The sequence below is a fragment of the Schistocerca serialis genome, chromosome 6 (genome assembly GCF_023864345.2).
Source record: "Schistocerca serialis cubense isolate TAMUIC-IGC-003099 chromosome 6, iqSchSeri2.2, whole genome shotgun sequence".
NCBI lineage: Eukaryota > Metazoa > Arthropoda > Insecta > Orthoptera > Acrididae > Schistocerca > Schistocerca serialis.
Window position 1 is genome coordinate 598271167 of NC_064643.1, and position 20463 is coordinate 598291629.

General features: G+C 38.5%; 1 protein-coding gene across 2 annotated transcripts in view; it reads left to right on the forward strand.

Annotated features, from left to right (window-relative positions):
* LOC126483846 (NBAS subunit of NRZ tethering complex-like) overlaps nucleotides 1-20463 on the forward strand; it is a 405587-nt gene that overhangs the window by 324828 nt on the left and 60296 nt on the right. For both annotated transcript variants that reach the window (XM_050107060.1, XM_050107061.1), the window contains exons 34-36: nucleotides 2448-2668; nucleotides 8382-8504; nucleotides 8595-8771. In XM_050107060.1, coding sequence (XP_049963017.1) covers nucleotides 2448-2668; nucleotides 8382-8504; nucleotides 8595-8771 — 521 coding nt within the window. The remainder of the gene's footprint in view (nucleotides 1-2447; nucleotides 2669-8381; nucleotides 8505-8594; nucleotides 8772-20463) is intronic.

Sequence of the window (20463 nt, forward strand, 5' to 3'; positions counted from 1 at the left end):
ACGACACTCCCTCGTACAACTACAGAAATTCTGACTACACGAATATTTTCTCCTAATTGTCCTTCATTGATTGAAATATTACGTGACACATGGGTTCTGGCAGATGGCTTGCACGTCAAGGAACACTGTCTGACATGGCTGGGTAAGGATCTGGCAAATCCAGATTCCATTAGCTGGTAAATAGTGAGTGCTGCCATTCTTTTGTAACTGTAATCTCTGTGCTCACTTCAGAAACACCATTTAGCATGACTGTGAAATGTTTCGTGTGTCTGGCAGTGGAGATCTTGGCTTAACCATATTTATCATAAGAATGGCACAAACCTCTATTTAAAAAATAAATGAAAAAGTAATGAACACTTCAATCTCATGGTGTGTTACATGCATGTGGGTTGGTTGGCTGCTGAAATGAAACAGAAGTTAGTGATCCATGTCTTGGGTGGCTCTCACTCCCCAGTTTGTGACGAAGGAAGCTGGGATAATTTCAATTCCCCTCTTGTTTTGCTAACTGCTTCCTTAAATTCGTTTTGTTACTTTTAACTATTTACCATTAGCATAAGTGAATATAATCTGCAATTTCATAAAAGAGAAAGGTTGGCACTCAGTTTTAAAGAATATAAAACCAGATCTAATACATAAAATTAATTGATTTTCTAATTTTTTTCAACTATTCATAGTTAGTATCTTTAGTTATAGTATGAAATCAATAATTGTTTTGTAACTTAAATTATATTGTTGATGTATAAACAAATATAAATACTGTGCTAATTATAAACATTTGGAAGACGAAATACTATTAATCTTAAAGTATCTCTTTGGCTATATTCGAAAACATGTTAGCAAAGCCAGCCCTTAATTAATTCCAAAGTAATTAACATTTTTGTCAGAAGTATTGTTTGCATAACTATGTATGTTAATTTCATTATTTAAACAAATAATTCGGCCTAACTCTTGCAATAGAAGAAACTGTTTGAAAGACACAATTTTCCAATTTATTCAGTTAATTTAATGAGTTAAGTTTTAATTGTAATTTCTGTGAATTTAACTTTGAACAATGTGTACAGTTTCAGCACCTATTATTGTGATGATACATAAGGGCCCGATTTTTGGTCCCAAGACAGTCAGTCCACGGCCGAGTTTCAGACGAGAAATCTGTGTTAGTTAGAACAACAACAAAGCTTCAGCTTAACTGTGGAATAAGTGATAAACAATTAGGCGATGTGTAAAAACAATGACAGAGTCTACTAATACATACCTTTCTATTCTTCAAGAACTGTGAACTTTATGGTTAGGGTTTCACTGCTTGTAGATGTTCAACAGGAAAATATTGTAGCAGTATGTGGATGTTTGCCTGCAACCTATTAATGAGGCTTATCATGGGTTAAACAATAGTACACTAGCCAAATAACTGTATTATTAGAGGGTTGTGAACAGTGAAATGGAAGTACTGTGAAATGCAAATGTGCACCTATTGGCTACATTATTTACAGTAGTTAGTATCGGAATCCACAACCCATTTTTCAGCCATTGTAGCAACACAGTATGTTGACACTGAGGACAACAAATGAAGAAGAAATAAAAGCAGGCAGAACTGCTACAAGTTGTGTATGGCTAACCTAAGTTTGCAGGGCTCTGTTTGGGTGTACAATTATTTCCCTAGTATCTCATTGGGTCAAAATGGCCCATGAGTGTCCAGACCAATGTGATACTGGCATAATCTCGTGTATAATGGCATCATACTTCGGTGAAAGGAGCCAGTTGTGTACATTGATTATGATGCCAGTGTTAGCATCTTAACAAGAACTAACTCTTCCAAATAACACAGTATATATCTTGCAAATACCAATACAAGAGCTATGGTGGCTTTATTTAACTTAAGAGCAATCTCCAGTTTGTAATTAAGTTCAGGGAATAGACTCTCTTAATATTTATTGTTGTTTTTGGAGTGAATGTGCAAATCTGGAATTGCATTGCCTGATTTTCTTTTGTCTTGTTTTGTTTTTCATTAATAAGGAAGAGTGAGTGATTTTGTGTGTGTGTGTGTGTGTGTGTGTGTGTGTGTGTGTGTGTGTGTATGAACAGTAGTAGAAAATTTTAAGTAGTTATGGGTGATGTGAAAATCATAGATAATTTTGCTGTGCTTTCCTACGGAAGTCGCTGTGCATTCCTATGAAAGCTGGTTAGAGATAACAAATAGCTGAGAGTTGTTTCTTAAGGATTATTAATTATTAATGAATGTCATATTTCAGAAGAAGTGTTTTTTAAACAATTGATGAAACTGTTTTTTTAATGAGACACAAAATATCCAGTTTTACATCAGTTAAATGTATGCTGTGCTTAAATTGGAAAGATTAAGTTCAAAATCAGATTTGATAAATATTTTTTTCTCATTTATGTGATTTTGTTTATTTTTTCATTTAAATGTGTGTTTATTTTCTTTATTCATGCAGGTTTCAAGCAGTGCTTATGCTCTTGGACCAAGGTTATGGCTTGATCAGTTTAGAATGTGTAGTCATTATTTCACAAAAATGGCAGGCACAGATGTTGTAAACTTTGCTAAAGCTGTATGTTTCTCTGAGAAGAGTATTGATGTAATGACTGTTGACTGCAGAATCAGTTTGTTACATCTCGTGAAAGAATACACCGATGGCAAAAAGAAAGAAAACCATGGGTATGTATGTAAGTTTGTAGCAGTTTGTTTTGTCACGCCTAGCCTCTGTTTATGTTATTGAATTGGTTGAACATGTTGTAAAGTGTAATAAAACTTTGGTTCACATTAATGAAATTAAGTCATCCCATGATAAATTGAAAAAGAACTTGGAAAATTTTGGAATGGAACAGTAGTAAATAATGAGGACAAATCAACAAATCATTGAGTGAATGACTAAATCTAATGAATATTATGTTCATAACAAATTAAATACTGTAAAAGCAAGCAGAAGTCATAAAGGCAGATAATCATTATTACATTAGACATTAAAAGATTTTGTTTTATAGCAAACACATTAATAGTAATGTTTCATTTGTTCTTACATTGCTCTTATTAAATAGTATACTAATAATTATAACTTGGTTTCAATTTTTAAATGTATTCTAGTTCCTGCTTTACTCTCTTTTCTTCCTCACTTCCTTCTTTTTCCTCCTTCACTAAACATTTATGAAATTAATTAATTTTTTTTAAATTAAAATTTTGGAAATTAACTTATGTACAACGTAGAAGAATTTACTCTTTTCTTGACTTTTGTGAACTCATTTTGTGTCATTCTCTTTCCTTCTTCCTCCTTTTTTATGAAATTGTCTCAAATGTTCCAGAGCTTTAGTGGTATGTATGGTATCATATTTGATGTTTTTCAACTATGTGTTCTGCTGAAATGTATGTATGGTATAAGAAACTGTAACTGACTATTACAGCCATTCATGGTTTAACCTTAATGTGGTTTATCATGAGATATGCATGACTTAATCTTTTTAAGTAACATAAATGGCAGGAATGACCAATGAGGTAGTTTACAAAGACACTGCATCTGGATAGTTAAAATATGTCACAGATCCCAAGTGACCACAGTTTCTACCCTGTTTTCTATTTCTTTCTGGGAGGCAGGGTAATGCTAGCAGTGTCCAGATAGGTCACCATTATTGAGGAATACATGTTTTCAATAACTTGGAATAACGATAAAAAGTTTATCTACTAATAAAGTATAGTTTAAGAGGAGCCTAAAGGATTTAATGTAGGCTGACTATTTCCCCTCCACTGATAAGCTCTTAGCAGACATTTTTGATGTTCTTATTATTAGCTGTGCCACAGAACAGGAACATTATGTTGTACTTACGTTTGTCACAGTGTCCATGCAGAAATGCAGTGTGTGTAAGTCAGCCTTGTAAATTGTTTTTCAGTATGTACACATCTAAAAGTTTGTATTAAGTTTTTCAATGAATGTGTATATGAAAAACTGTTTTTAGTTTTTCTACATCCCTGGGGACCATCTCACACAGGATCTGTTGAAGGAACATTAGCATGTAAATTCTTTTGTAAATATGTGTTGTGTATCTTCAAGTATCTCTTTCCTGTGGGTCTTTGGAATGAAAAGTATGTTTAATCAAACTGAATCAATGCTTTACAACTGACTCAAATTCCAGAAGTGTGTGATGCCATTTTAAGGAAGACACAATTGCTAGGAGGCACACTTTCAAGAATAATACATGTTCCCTCACATATCTCTACTTGTGATATGAGCCTAAAGTGACAACCACAGGGTCCTCTGAGCAGCAAACTGTTGTCTAAGTGGTAGCACTCTTCAAATATCACACATCCTTTCATGTTTCTAATGTCTCTGTTTTGGTCACAGGTCACATGTCTTTGCGACATGATGCAAAACCTCTTTGCTGTGATGGCGGCCACACTCTCTATGTGGGAAGTACTTGTGCCCCACCTCCCAAGTGTGTGAACTGTTCTGCCGACATTCTCCTTGCTCATCAGATTGCCAGACCTATAAAAAGGAAAGGAAGATTCAGAAATTCAAAAAACTCTACCATTTATCCTACTCAGAGGTCTGACAGAAATTTGACTGTTTTTCTTTAACGTCTACCTTTGCTTCTGTTGCGCCCTTACATGCTCCTCCCTCCAAATCTCCAACCTGTACCCCTTTCCTTTCTTCCTCCTTGGCAGTTCCCATTCCCTCGCTTCATGGAACCACTCCTCTTCAGCCAGGGATGGGGCTCCCTCTAGGGAACCCCCCTCCCCAACATCTCCAGGAAAAGAAGCGTGTTACTAGAGGTCAAAAGCAGGACACATGCTGTGTGAGACTCAAGGCCACTTGTTGTGTTTCAGGTCCTGATATCACTATGACTTGCTCTCATCCTTCGAAGGAGGAGGAGAAGAAGAACATGCATAAGTATCAGGACAAGACCTCCCTGACATCCCATGGGGTGTCAGCCCAACACTGTCAGTCAGGGTCCAATCTTACATTAACGGAGTCAGGGTCCAATCTTACATTAATGGATGTCACTCCGTCCTTACCAGTGATGGACATTGATTCAGCACAAAGATGGTTTCTGGCCCTTTTGATGTCCATCTGATGTCTTGTACTATTCTTCTTCAATGGAACTGTAATGGTTATTTTCATCACCTTTCTCTCTGCTCTGTAGCTTGTGTTGTGTAGCGAGAATCTCATTTGTCAACTCTCCATGGTTCCCAATCCTTCTGCTGGAACCCGGCAGGTCCGTAGTGACCATCTGATGGTGTCTGTGCATTGGTCTACACTGACGTGTTAGTTCCTGGATCCCTTTTCATACTGTGCTGGAAGCAGTGGACATTCGGCTCCATTTAGACTGTGCAGTAATGACATGCAATCTTTATTTCCCCCCAGACTGGTCTCCTACACTTCCTGCTTTTCTTGTCCTCCTTCAACAGCTCCCTCCTCCGTGTGGAGTGGCTGCACGGTTTGCGGCACCCTGTCATGGACTGTGCGGCCCCTCCCACCAGATGTTTGAGTCCTCCCTCGGGCATGGGTGTGTATTTTGTTCTTAGCACAAATTCGTTTGAGTAGTGTGTAAGTCTAGGGACCAATTACCTCAGCAGCAATTCACACACATTTGAACAGCTCCTCCCCTCCTCCCCCTAACTTCTCCTTGGGGATTTTAACACCCATAACCCTTTTTGGGTGGTAGTGCAACCACTGATTGTGGCAAGATTGTTGAAGACTTGCTGGCAGTGCTTGATGTCTGCCTCCTCAACACTGGAGTCCCCACACCCTTTAGTGTGGCAGACAGCACTTTCACGGCCGTTGATCTTTCCATTTATAGCCCTAGATTCTTCCCCTCCATTCAATATCTTTTCTTCAGCATTACTTGCCTGAACACCCTTCCAGGTAGGCCTTTATTAATGCAAATTAGGATGGCTTTGCCTCGCCTGCCATCCCAGCTGTACCACCAAACAATGGTGTTGATAAGTCCATATGGAGTTTAACTGATGCCATCTTTTGGCAGCTGCTTTGGTGATTCCTTCCTCTTTGGGTTCTCCCCGACAGAAGACTGTCCTTTGGTGGACCCTCCAAGAATGCTGTGGCTATTAAATACCAGCATCGTGTCCTCCAAAGCTACAGACAGCATCCATCACTCAGCCACCTCCTGGCCTTTAAACAGCTTTATGCCTGGGCCTGTTATCTTAAAATGCCAGAAACAGATTTGTTGGGAGCGATACGTCACTGCCGTAGGGCCCCATATTCCCACTTTGCAGGTATGGGCAAAGATCAGGTGCAATTTTACCCGCCGTCATCCTACAGGTGCCTCAGGAATTTCCCTGAATGATGTTATCCTCACCAGTCTTGAAACTATTGCTGAGCATTTTGCTCAACATTTCACCAAGGCCTCAGCATCAGTCCGCTGTCTGCCCTGTTCCATCTTCTCAAACATCGCTTGGAACCACTCCCTTTAACTTTCATTCCTTGCACCTGGAGTGCATGGAATTCACCAGCACCCTTGCTCTCTGCCCCAACACAGCTCCTGGACCAGACCTAGTGCACAACCAAATGCTTCAACACTTATCAGTGCCTAGCCAATGTCGTATACTTGCCCTTTTTAAACATCTCTGGAGTGAGGGGGAAGTCCCTTCCCAGTGATGAGAAAGTGTTATTATTGCACTTTTGAAATATGGTAAACAGCCTCTTCAGATGAACAGTTATTGTCCAGTCAGTTTAACCAATGTCCTCTGCAAGTTACTTGAGCGTCGAACGTCTGGTGTGTTGAAGGCTGTATTGGATCCTTGAATCTCGGAACCTTTTTGTTTCAACTCAGGATGGTTTTTGCTGAGGCCGCTCTACTGCAGATAATTCAGTCCAACCTGGAGTTTGCTATCCGAACAGCTTTTGCCCGATGTCAAGATCTTGTTGCAGTCTTCTTTGACCTGCATAAAGCTTATGATACCACATGGTACCACAATGTCCTTGCCACCCTACATGAGAAGGACTGCTGTGGCCTGCTCTCATTTTTTATCTGGAACTTTCTTTCATGTTGCACTTTTCAGGTACAGTTTGGTGCTTGCCATAGTGGGAGAATAGGGTTGAGTGTCCCTGTCTTTTTAGTGGCTATCAGTGGTCTGGTGGTGGCTGGGAGGCTTATTGTATCTCCCTCTTTGTATCCTGATGATTTTTGCATTTATTTTTGTACATCTGTGGATATTGCTGAATGCAGATTGCAAGGCGCAATACATTAAATGCAATCTTGAGCTCTCACTCGTGGCTTCCATTTTTCGGCTGGCAAGACCTGCATTATACGTTTCTGTCATGGCCATACAGCCCATCTTCATCTGCATCTGTACCTTGACACCCAGTCCCTCCATGTGGTGGACTCTCATAGTTTTTCGGGACTGCTCTTTGATGTCCAGTTGACATGGCTTCCTCATCTTTGTCAATTAAAGCAGACATGCTGGTTGCACGTGAATGCTCTTTGATGCCTCAGCAATACCAACTGTTGCACGACTGCTCTGCTCTGATACGGCTCAACACACCATTGATCTAGTCCTTTCTAGATTACAGGAGTATTGCAGAGAGCCTGACATCACCTTTGATGATATGATTCTGGACCCAAAACACCATTGTTGGGTACGGCTGGCAATTGCTGCCTTTCAGTCTAGCCCTGTGATCAGCCCCCTAGTGGAAACAGGGGTTCTACCATTGTGGGTTTTGTGCCAACAACAGTTGATTGCTTATGCATTATGCATCTGTTGCTCTTTGGAGCACCCTTACTACTGCTTCCTCTTTTCTGATACAGAGATCCACCTCCCGCAGTGGCAGCCCAGGTCTGGGGTTACGATCAGCTTCCACATCTGGTCCCCTTTTTTCTGAACTCCAGATTTCCCTTCCACCACCTCTTCTCTGGGCCCACTCTCTTACACCTCTGTGATGCATCCCCCTCTACAGCTCTACACCATTATTGGCACAATTTATGGTGCAGTAGTAGTCTATACTGATGGTTTTACTCATGCTAGCTGGGGAGGTTTTTCAATGATGGAGATGTTTACAAAGTGGCTGTCAAATGGCTCCAAGACCAAGGAGTGGATTTTTAATGTTGTGGAACTGAAAGATTGATGGACATTCCACCCATTGTGTGAAGAGACTTGGTGACTGTGCTGGAAAATAGTGTCACGCATCTGTGCCACTAAATAAAAGTTATTTGGCCTGTCATAATAAAGTATAAGTCTTTGAACTTCCCTCATAATTTTATAATACAGTGAGCATTTGTCGTCATTTACTTTAATTATTTAAGGGAGGAGTTGAGAAACAAACTTCCAGAATTTAAGTGAAATCATTTCTGTCCAGGTTAATGAACCATCATGGATAGTTATGAATTATTGTAATCTCTTCTTACTAGCAACATTTGTGTTACAGGAAAGAGTGGGCTGAGGCATCTTCAACTGTGGACTCCTGGATTTCACATCTGAATCAGATTAACTCATATCATCTGGAGGAGATAAATGGAAATTCTTCTCCAGAACTTCAGCTACTGCTTCGGTATAAAAAAAAATCATACTTTTTTTCCAGTGTGTGTGCATGGATAAAAAAGTATTTGAAGTCTGTCTCACTTATTGTTTTGTAATACAGGCAGCTGGATTTGTCAAGGGGTGAGCCAGACCAAATAAAACAGGTGTTTAAGTTTTCTATATGCAGCTCAGTACCTCTCAAAACACTCGAAGGAATGATGAAGGTGTTTCCCCAACCTTGCTCTTCAGTGGAGAGTATGCTGGAGGATCAACTAAATGAATCAATATCAGGACTCAGGTACACTCATTCATTTTATAATAGTGTGGAAATGTTAATACAACAGTTTAAATGATATGTTAAGTACATAGTTTCCAGAGCAAAGATGTTCATTAGATACTGTTTAATCCACAAATCAGGTAATTGTTCAGATCTGACTTGTTGCACTTTAGGCAGACACTCATATCCATTGAGAAAGTGTCAAGTTTGGTTTTGTTTTTCATAAAATGTAGCATTCAGATCTGAAAAAAAACTAGTATTTCAAATTCATATGATTACAATGTACCATATCCCTTGCAGTTGTGGCATGCCATATATTCGTCAGACCATCAGGACTGTGGAAGAACGACATATTGAGCGTGAGCATCATACACGCTTATAACAGCCAAGCAAATCTAGTACTGTAAAACATTGCCTTGGTACTGGTCAGGAAGAAACTGAGTTTAGATTAGTTGGTAACATTATACAAATACTTTAGGAATAAAGGAGACAGCTCAGTTAATAGTAGAAGTGTTGAGTCATTACCAGGCACACAAAAAGGTACAAAAACATTGCTAGCTTTCGGATGACTCCGACACACACACACACACACACACACACACACACACACACACACACACACACCCCTACCTCTACCTCTGTAATTCCATTGTGCTGTGTGAGTGCTTTTTTTGGCTGGTGGACTAAGGTGACAGTGTTGGGTGATGTGGATAGAGGGAGAAAGAGGTGGGAAGCAGCACGCAAGGTTGGAGAGGGGTGGCTGGTGGTAAAGAGGGAGGTAGCACATGCAAGATGTGCACGAGCCAGGAATGTGACAAATGGTCACCGTCGCTGGTTAGTTCATGCAGTGCGTGATGACAATGATAATGATGTGGAGGTGAGGATCAGGAAAGGGTGAGAGGACAGAGGAAGAGGAGATTGTTGGGTGGAGGGTGCAGATGCAGGGGATTGTTGGAGACTGAGGTCAAGAGGATTATGAAAATAAAAGATGTGATACAAGGATAGCTCCCATCTGCAAATCAAAAAGAAAAGCTGGTAATGGAGGGAAGAATCCAGATGGAGTGAGTTGTGAAGAAAGCCGTTGAAATTGAGCATCATGTTATAAGCAGCACGATCCACTGGATGGTAAACTCTGGTCTTGGTCACAATTTGGCAATTGCCACTTGTTCTGGTGGACAGCTGGTTGGTGATCATGTCCACACAAAGTGCTCCACAGAAATTGCAGCAGAGCTGATAAATGACAAGCCATCTTTTACAGGTTGCTCTGCCTCTGGCGGGATAGCATAAGCCTGTGACACTGTGACAGTCACTTGCTTTATTTCTTCGTTAATGTTCCTCGGTGTTGACGTACTGTGTTATGATACTGGCTGAAAAATGGGGCTGTGGAAGTTCAGTACTGACTACTGTAAATGATGTACCTGACAGGTGCACAGTTGCATTTCACAGTTTTTTACTTTCACTGTTCACAACCCCCCAATATACACAGTTAATATCGCTAGTTAACTATTGGCAAATTATGATAAGCCTCATTAATAATTTGCAAGCATACGTCAGCATACTGCTACAATAGTTTACTGTTGAGTATCTATGACCAGTGAAAGCCTAAACACTCAGTTCACACTTCTTGCAGAATAATACTGTACATATTGAACAGACACTGTCATTATTTTAATACATGGCCTAATTGTGTTACACTTATTTCACAGATAATTTTATGCATTGTTGTTGACCTAACTAATACGAGTGCCTCGTCTGAAACTTGACTGTGAACTGACTGTCTTGACCACCAAAAATCGGGCCCTTATATATCATCACAGTAATAAGTACTGGAAACTACACATTGCTTGATGTTTAATTTACAGAAATTACAATTAAAACTTGAGTAGTTAAATTATGAACAATACTTTTGACACAACTGATAATTACTTTGGAATTAATTAAGGGCTGGCTTTGTTAACATGTTTTCGAACAGAGCTAAATAAATACTTAAGGAAATCTAATGGGTGGTTTTTCCAAATGTTTATAATTAGTACAGAATTTATATTTGTTTATAAGTTAACAACAGAAATTAAGTTAACAACAATTACTGATTTCATTCTATAACAAAAGACATTCACTAGGAACAGTCAAAATAAATTAGGAAATTAATGACATACACAAAACTAAGCACAAAATTAGATCTGGTACTATATTCTTTAAAACTGAGGGCCAACTTTTCTCTTTTATGAAAATGCAGATTATACTTATGTATGTTAATGATAATTAGTTAAAAATGAAAATATGAATTTATGGAGGCAGATGGTGAAACAAGAGGGGAAGTAAAAAGACCCCAGGTTTCTTTGTCACAACACGACTAGAGTAGGATGTGCTGGGTTGATGCATCACCCATATCTTTCACCTGGGTCTTTCACCAGGATATGGCTCATGTTGTAAGGGGTTAGGAGTAGGAGTAGAATAAGGTTTGCAGGATGGCGAAATACAACTTTCGGAGGGAAGGGAAGGATTGTGGATAAGGTGTTTCTCATTCCTGAGCATGATCAAAGCCCAGGTGAAGAACTTGATTCAGTTGTTCCAGTATAAGGTGATATTTGGTTGGGGAAGGGGCGGGCGGGTGCAGCGGGGCACACCGTTACAGCTGGTTCTTGGGGTTTGCGAGGATATGGCACAAGAAATCTGTTTGCTGGCTATACTTGCGGGTTAGTGCCTGTCTGTGAAGGCCTTTGTGAGAGCTTCAGCATACTGATCAAGGGATTTCTCATCTCTGCACATACACTGTCCAAGGGAGGCCAGACTAAATGGGAATGGTTTTGTGTGTGTGTGGATTGGGTGATAGCTGTCAAATTGCAGGTACTGTTGGTGGTTAGTGGCATTGATATGGATAGAGACATGAATGGAGCTACAGGAGAAGTAGAGGTCATTGTACAGGAAGATTGCACTCAGTGGGCTGAGCAGCACCAGATGAAGCCGATGTAATAGGTGGTTTTTCATCAATGAACCTGAGCCGAACAATGGTCATAATACTCTATCCTCATTCCTCACAGCCTCAACAGCTTCTGTCCCATCTGCTTCAACTGTCCTCCTCAGCCCAACATGCCACCTTTCTGGACATTGACCTCCACCCTGCAGTTTCTGCTTCGTCCATCCTGTGACGGCCTCAATCCACACGTCCGTGTCATCACCATTGTGCACCACATGAACCCACTGGCTCTGGTGCTCATGTTTCATATTCATAGTCCATGCACCTGCTGCATCTCCCTCCCCCATTCCAGGGGGAGCCTGTAAATTTCTTTGCACATCACATACTCATTGCATTTGCGGCTTGAAGAGGGGTGTGCACCTGTTGAAATATTGTCAATGATACTATCCAGCTTCATTCCTGTAGTTGTTGGAACAACAGGACACATCATTTCTTAGTATTTGTTTCTGAATGTGAAGTGAGAATAATGTTCTTTTGAATTACAGTATCTTTTTATGTGCAGAAAATATTGTGTGGCAATATGGTGCCACTTGAACAAGGGGAAACAATTACAAAGGAAATTATTTATTTCTAATAGGATTTTTAAGTAAATTATGTGTTAAACTGTTTACACTAATTTTAAATTCTAAGTTAATGTACACAAGCTGCCAAATAGCTGAAAGACAGAGCTGAAAGAACATGCCAGTGAAAAACACAGGCTGTTCCACATGAACTTTATAAAACATAATGAATAAAAATTAGTTCTTTGCTTCATTGTTGGCACTTTACTTGAATGTTAATTCAGTTCTTCTTTCCTTCCTGTTGAAATCTTCAATTATATGCTGATAGAACTGTTCCTCACTTTTAGCTAATTTGAGTTGCAGCAGTTTCTTTTGTACATCTACATCTACATGATTACTCTGCTATTGACAATAAAGTGCCTGGCAGAGGGTTCAATGAACCACCTTCATGCTGTCTCTTTGCCGTTCCACTCTCGAATGACACGTGGGAAAAATGAGCACTTAAATTTTTCTGTGCGAGCCCTGATTTTTCTTATTGTATCGTGATGATCATTTCTCCCTATGTAGGTGGGTGCCAACAGAATGTTTTCGCAATCGGAGGAGAAAACTGGTGATTGAAATTTCATGAGAAGATCCTGTCGCAATGAAAAATGCCTTTGTTTTAATGATTGCCACTCCAATTCACATATCATGTCTGTGACACTATCTCCCCTATTTCACGATAATACAAAACGAGCTGCCCTTCTTTTTACTTTTTCGATGTCATCTGTCAGTCCCACCTGATGCTGATCCCACACCGCACAGCAATACTCCAGAATAGGGCGGACAAGCGTAATGTAAGCAGTCTCTTTGGTAGATGTGTTACACCTTCTAAGTGTTCTACCAATGAATCAGAATCACAGTCTTTGGTTTGCTCTACCCATAATATTATCTATGTGATCATTCCAGTTTAGGTTATTTGTAATTGTAATCCCTAAGTATTTAGTTGAATTTGCAGCCCTCAAATTTGTATGACTTATCGTGTAATCGAAATTTAGCTGATTTCTTTTAGTACTCACGTGAATAACCACACACTTTTCTTTATTCAGAGTCAATTGCCACTTTTCGCGCCATACAGATATCTTATCTAAAATGATTGCAAGTCGTTTTGATCATCTGATGACTTTACAAGACAGTAAATGACAGCATCATCTGCAAACAATCTAAGACTGCTACTCAGATTGTCTCCTATGTCGTTGATATAGATCAGGAACAATAGAGGGCCTATAACACTTCCTTGGGGAACGCCGGATATTACTTCTGTTTTATTCGATGACTTTCCGTCTATTACTACAAACTGTGACCTTTCTGACAGGAAATCACGAATCCAGTCGCACAACTGAGGTGATACTCTGTAGGCACACAGTTTAGTTAGAAGACGCTTGTGAGGAACCGGTTCAATCCCGTCTCCAGCCATCCTGATTTAGGTTTTCCGTGATGTCCGTAAATCGTTTCAGGCAAATGCTGGGATGGTTCCTTTGAAAGGGCACAGCCGATTTCCTTCCCAATCCTTCCCTAACCCGAGCTTGCACTCCGTCTCTAATGACCTCGTCGTCTACGGGACATTAAACACTAACCACCACCACTTGTGAGGAACGGTGTCGAAAGCCTTTTGGAAATCTAAAAATATGGAATCAATTTGACATCCCCTGTCAATAGCACTTATTACTTCATGAGTATAAAGAGCTAGTTGTGTTTCACAAGAACGATATTTTCTGAATCCTTGCTGACTATATATCAATAAATCATTTTCTTCGAGTTACTTCATAATTTTCGAAAACAGTATATGTTCTAAACCCTACTGCAAATTGACGTTAGTAATACAGGTCTGTAATTCAGCATATTACTCGTACTTCCCATTTTGGGTATTGGTGTGACTTGAGCAATTTTCCAGTCTTTAGGTACAGATCTTTCTGTGAGCGAGTGGTTGTATATAACAGCTAAATATGGAGCTATTTTATTAGCATACTGTTAGAGAAACCTGGCTGATATACAATCTGGACTAGAGGCCTTGGCTTTATTAAGTGATTTAAGCTGCTTTGTTACACCGAGGATATCTACTTCTATGTTTCTGATCTTGGCACTTGTTCTTGATTGGAATTCAGGAATATTTACTTCATTGTCTTTGGTGAAGGAGTTTCGGAAAACCGTGTTTAATAACTCTGCTTTAGTGGCACTGTCATCAATGACTTCACCGTTGTTATCGCGCAGTGAAGGTATTGATTGCGTCTTGCCATTGGTGTGCTTTATGTATGACCAGAATCTCTTTGGGTTTTCTGACAAATTTCGAGACAGAGTTTCATTGTGGAAATTATTAAAAACATCTCACATTGAAGTACGCGCTATATTTTGAACTTCTGTAAAACTTTGCCAATCTTGGGGATTTTGCGTTCTTTTAAATTTGGCATGCTTTTTTTCCTTGCTTCTGCAACAACAATCTGACCCGTTTTGTATACCATGGGGGATCAGTACCATCACTTATTAATTTATGTGGTATATACCTCTCAATTGCTGTTGATACTCTCTCTTTGAGAACATTCCACAACTTTTCTACACTTACATGGTCAGATCAGAAGGAGTGAAGACCGTCTCTTAAAAAGGCGTTAAGAGCATTTTTATCAACTTTCTTTAAATAGATATACTTTGCGTTTCTTTTTGATGGTTGTAGGTGATACAGTATTCAGCCTAGCAGCAACTGCCTTGTGGTCGCTAATCCCTGTATTTGTCACAACACTCACTATTTGTCCAGAATTATTTGTTTCTAAAAGGTCAAATATGCTTTCACAATCATTTACGCTTTGAGTTGGCTCATGAACTAATTATTAAAAATAATTTTCAGAGAAAGTATTCAGTACAATTTCGGATGATGATTTATGCTTGCCGCCGGCTTTAAACGTATAATTTTTCCATCATATTGAGGGTAGATTGAAGTCACCACTGACTATAATTTTATGAGCAGAGTACTTATTTGAAATGAGACTCAAGTTTTCTTTGAACTGTTCAGCAACTATGTCTTCTGAGTCGGGAGATTGGTAAAACGATCCAATTAATAGTTTAGTCTGATTGTCAGGTATAACCTCTACCCATACTATTTCACATGAACTACCTACTTCAATTTTGCTACAAGGCAAACTACTTCTGACAGCAATAAATACTTCACCACTTTTTCTGTCGACAATACTGGCAGCTTTGAGTGTGTTTTTTAGCCTTGGGAGTTCCTGTAGTTGCTACGAATTCTGCGAAGTGCAGAAAAAGACATTCAGCAGTTGCACTGGTTACAGGTATTACTAACTCAAGGGTACAGAGCTTATAAAGTTCAGTGAACGCAGAGGATAACTAACCAATACTCCGTGGGTAGGAAAGAAGCTGATGCCGTTCCATAGAAAGGCATTCCTCTGTCAAATAAACCACTGTGAATGTGTATTTGATACAACCAAAATCATAATGTTGCTCATAACTATCTTTTAGTGAGCAAATATCTTCCTCAGGAAAATTTCTTCTGTTTTGCTCTCGAGTTTTTCAAGCCCTTCAAACCAAACCTCCAGCTGCTGATTTATCATGACATAAATTTCATAGTGTAGACATTGATGATAGGTTGTGGGGTCAGATTCTTGATAGTAACAGCTTCTCTTGAGCCCTTTGCAGATTTCTTCACAACTGGACCAAACTGTATCAAGTCCAACTCTTTTCTTGTGAACATACAATTTAGTTTCTGCTATCTTAGCCATACAAAAGTTTACAGAAAGTATTTTAGTTTGCATAATGTCAAAAAGATTATCAGTCATCCCAGATACTTCACCAAATATCTGAAGTAAGAACTGCAACTCAAATTCTCGAAGAACATTGCTGAAACCTCGAGCTTTGGTATACGTATCACTATCCCATTCATCAGGATTGTCAAGAATGCTATCAGACAATTTTAAAATATAGGTAATATATTCCTTTACCATTTTGACTAAATGTTCATCATAGTTCCATGCATGGGACATAGCTATTGGAAATTTTTTATAACAGCCCTTTTGTTAAAAATATCAAGAAAACCAAAAAATCTTTCTGGAACTTCACCACTAACGGAAATGTACCTCAGGCATGGTAGAGAGCTGAATGTGCTTTGATAAATCACTGGTTTTATCCACAATGATTACAGTTAAGGTTAATTACTTACCTGTTTCGTATTTTTTTTTTCCCCCCCCCCCCCCCCCCCCCAGCAGAATATAGTGGTAAAACCTATTAGGTCATTTTGGATATGACTGGACAGTCCAGAGAACACTGTTGCTGACTGTAGATGGGCCCAACATTCCGCCGTATCTGCTTAGAAGCAAAACTAATTCAACACAGTTTGTACAATTTGCAGAATTCTGAAGGCATGTGAGCAGAAGAGATGTCGCAAAGGGATGAAGTTTCTCTTCTACTGTGATCCTCTTAGCTATAGCTTTATTTATGTCATTCAGCAAATATACTCAGCAGAGAAAATTCTCCAGATTATAAAACCACATCCTCCTGACACAAAACCGTGCACAATATTGCGTCCTGCTCAGCACCAGGTGTCAAGGAATGAGGAAATGAGTGAGCTGCTTTAACAACCAAGGATGTGAGAGACAATGATCTGTAGCCTACTGAAAGTAAAATCAAGGATTTTTTTGGCAATCAACCAGCTATATGTTTTTACTGCTACACTTTAACATCAGTGATGTATGTGAAGTTTTATAAATTTTAGTAGAATATTTGAAAATATTGAATCACAATCACCTCCATGTATATATTTCTACGTGCCCTACATTCTTTCATCAAAATAATCAACATATTATTATAATTTCTGGTGACAGAATGAAAGTAAAAGCCATAGAAAATGTTTTGAGACAAATCAGAACTTCTTTAAAAAAGTGATGTTGTTTCCCTCTATAGTATTTAGTTATTGTTACCTTCACATTAATTTTCTGTTACTGTGAATCTACACCATCATTTGCTCTTTTTGTGTAATTTTTACTGACTTGATGTATTTTAAACTGTCGTACACCCTTCAGGTTGACTTGGTGGAGGGATGGGGATTGGGCCACTTGTTTGTCCTCTTTCGCTTTTGTACATACTATTCAGTCCCACTTGTAAGTTACAATTTTTTGCCGCCACAGCAAATATTACCAGTCATATTTTTAGCCATTTGCTGCACTTGCAGTGATGGATTTCATTACAAATGACCAATCTAAAGCTCATGAAACAGACGTGCTTGATAAAGGGTGACCAGTCCTTCAATGTTGTCTGTCTCTTGGAATATGATGAAGCAAACTAGGATATTTTTACTTCCCCTCTTGTTTTGCCATCTGCCTCCTTAAAATTAATTTCTTCACTTTTAACTAATTACCATTAACATATGTGAGTATAATCTGCATTTGGCCCTCATTTTAAAGAATATAACTCCAGATCTAATTTTGTGTTTAGTTTTATATATGTAATTGATTTTCTAATTTATTTTGACTATTCCTAGTTAGTATCTTTCGTTATAGGGTGAAATCAGTAATTGTTTCGTAACTTAAATTCTATTGTTGACATATAAACAAATATAAATTCTGTACTAATTATAAACGTTTGGAGGAACAACTAATAGTATTCATAATGGATCTATTTGGCTCTATTCGGACACATGTTAACAAAGCCGGCTCTCAATTAATTCAAAAGTAATTAACAATTTTGTCCAAAGTATTGTTTGCATACTTATATTTGTTAATTTCGTAATTTTAACAAATAATTTGGCCTGACTCTTGTAGTAGGAGAAACTGTTAAAAAGATGGAGTTTTTTGACGTATTCAGTTAATTTAATGAGTTAAGTTTTAATTGTAATTTCTATAAATTAAACATTGAACAATGTGAAGTTTCAGTTCCTATTATTGTGAGGATATATAAGGGGCTGATTTTTGGTCAGGAGACAGTCAGTCCACGACAGAGTTTCAGATGAGGAACCTGTATTGGTTAGATCAACAACAATGCATCCATGAAATAAGTGTAACACAATTAGGCCATGTGTTAAAACAATGACAGTGTCTGCTCCATATGTACCGTTCTATTCTTCAAGAACTGTGAACTTTGTGGTTAGGTTTTTACTACTCATAGATCTTCAACAGTAAACTATTGTAGCAGTATATGGAGGTTCGCCTGCAAACAATTACTGAGGCTTACAGAAAAGTACAACAATAGTGCACTGCTCATATGTAAATGTGTATTATTGGGGGTTGAGAACAGTGAAAGTAAAGTACTATGAAACGCAAATGTGCACCTGTTGCCTACATCATTTAAAGTAGTCAGTGTTGTACTTCCACACTCCATTTTTCAGCCAGTGTAGCAACGCAGTAAGTCGACACCAAGGATGATCAATGAAAATATAAAGAAGGTGAACCATCACAGCTACATTAATTGTTTTCTTATTGGTATAACTAAAATATTAAAATGTAGTGGTAATTGTGGGTCCTTTCTTGTAGACTGGTGCAGTCAGAGATGATGAATGAATGCATTAAGTAAATGTTTTCCAGTCAGTAGAGTCTACAAAACACTCATTTACAGCTGCCATAACGCTTTCCAATCACAAATTCCTGTAGGTTCCAAAATTGTAAAATAGGGTGGATTTTTGCAATAATTTATGCTACATATTCATCAGTTTTCCCAGAATTTCTATGTAGGTATTTTCTTTTGAGGCCCAGGTCTCTTAAGTATTGTTTCAAACTGTTGGTCTGAAAGTCTTGTTTAGTATTATTTTCCAGTTACTGTTTTATTATTTAAAAGGTAACTGATTAGAGCAGTCCTTTCTGAAACTCTCAAAATTCTAACTACTATCTTTCTGGCAGATGGAATCGACTTTTCCTCTTAGTACAGCCTCCACTTTACACTGACACCTTGGTTTGTTACTTAGTTCCTGACACGAGGAGATGGATACCATGTCTCATACACAGTAACAAATCACCACACAAAATCAGCTTGATTCCTTTTAAAATATTCAAAACATTGATAAGAGATGTGATTTTGTATTTTCTTTTGGCAAATATTCAAGAAATGCAACACCCATATTGTACAAGAATTTCCCATAGCTAATCTTCCATGTAAAATTTACCACTTTTTTGCAGATATGACTGTGACAAAGACTATTTTTAGTTAAAAATGGTCCACCATTTTGTTACTTTCATTTATTTGTTCGCTGGTGCTGAATTTTGACATACTGTATAGGTACTATAGCAGGTTGTGTTACATCTGTTATTACAAATTTTAACTGATTGCACATGTACTTTGCTCAATAAAATAAGGACAGTAACCTGCTGTATTATGTTAACTTCAGTAAACAACTATGTTTCTTATCGTAATATGCTAGTGTGCTCTCCAATACCATATTGCACACTTTCCTGATGAAGCAGTTGGGTCAGAGTGTGGTGAGAGGAGGGGTGGACAGCAAAAGCAGAGGCAATGTGAGCAGAGGGAGGTGGGGAGGGTGTGTGCAGGGAAGAGGTAACTGATATGTGCAATGTATGTGACATACATGTACGTGAGAAAAGCCTCTGATAAAGCTTGTGTGTGTGTGTGTGTGTTCCACATTTCCTTCTAAACCTTTAAATCAGATTGGTACACATAATATTTATTGATCGGTGGAAAGTTGTAGCACTAAGGTAAAAGCCATCTCCCATTGGGGTGGGGATGGGAATAAAAACTGGATGACATACGAGATGGACAGAGAGAGAGGGGAGGAATAGATGGGTGCCAGTATATGTGACATACATCTATACGAGCAAACCCTTGCGTGAAAAGCTAGTAAATAAATATATATTTTACTTTTTTTTCAGATTATTATTTATGTGCATCTCTTATAGAGATGTCAAAATTATTTTCCATAGACCATTAACATTGTGTTTTCCAAATATGAATTTATATTTGTCTAAGTCTTGAGTGTAGGTATCTGTTTCCTCATTATTGAATGTAAGAAACTAATTTCTAAGGCTTGAAAAATCACATGTAAAGTGCAGTAAGTACCTTCCTCCATTCAATGAAGGAAATTCCATGAGACCACAAATGTCAGCATGAATAACTGCACAGAGATCCTTACTTTGACTTCGTGAAGTAAAATTACTTTTTTGTTACTAACTCTCTGCTCTCATTTGACATAATTCTTTGTCAACAACAACAACACCATTTTGTGTTAAAACTTCGTATTTTTCCTGATATT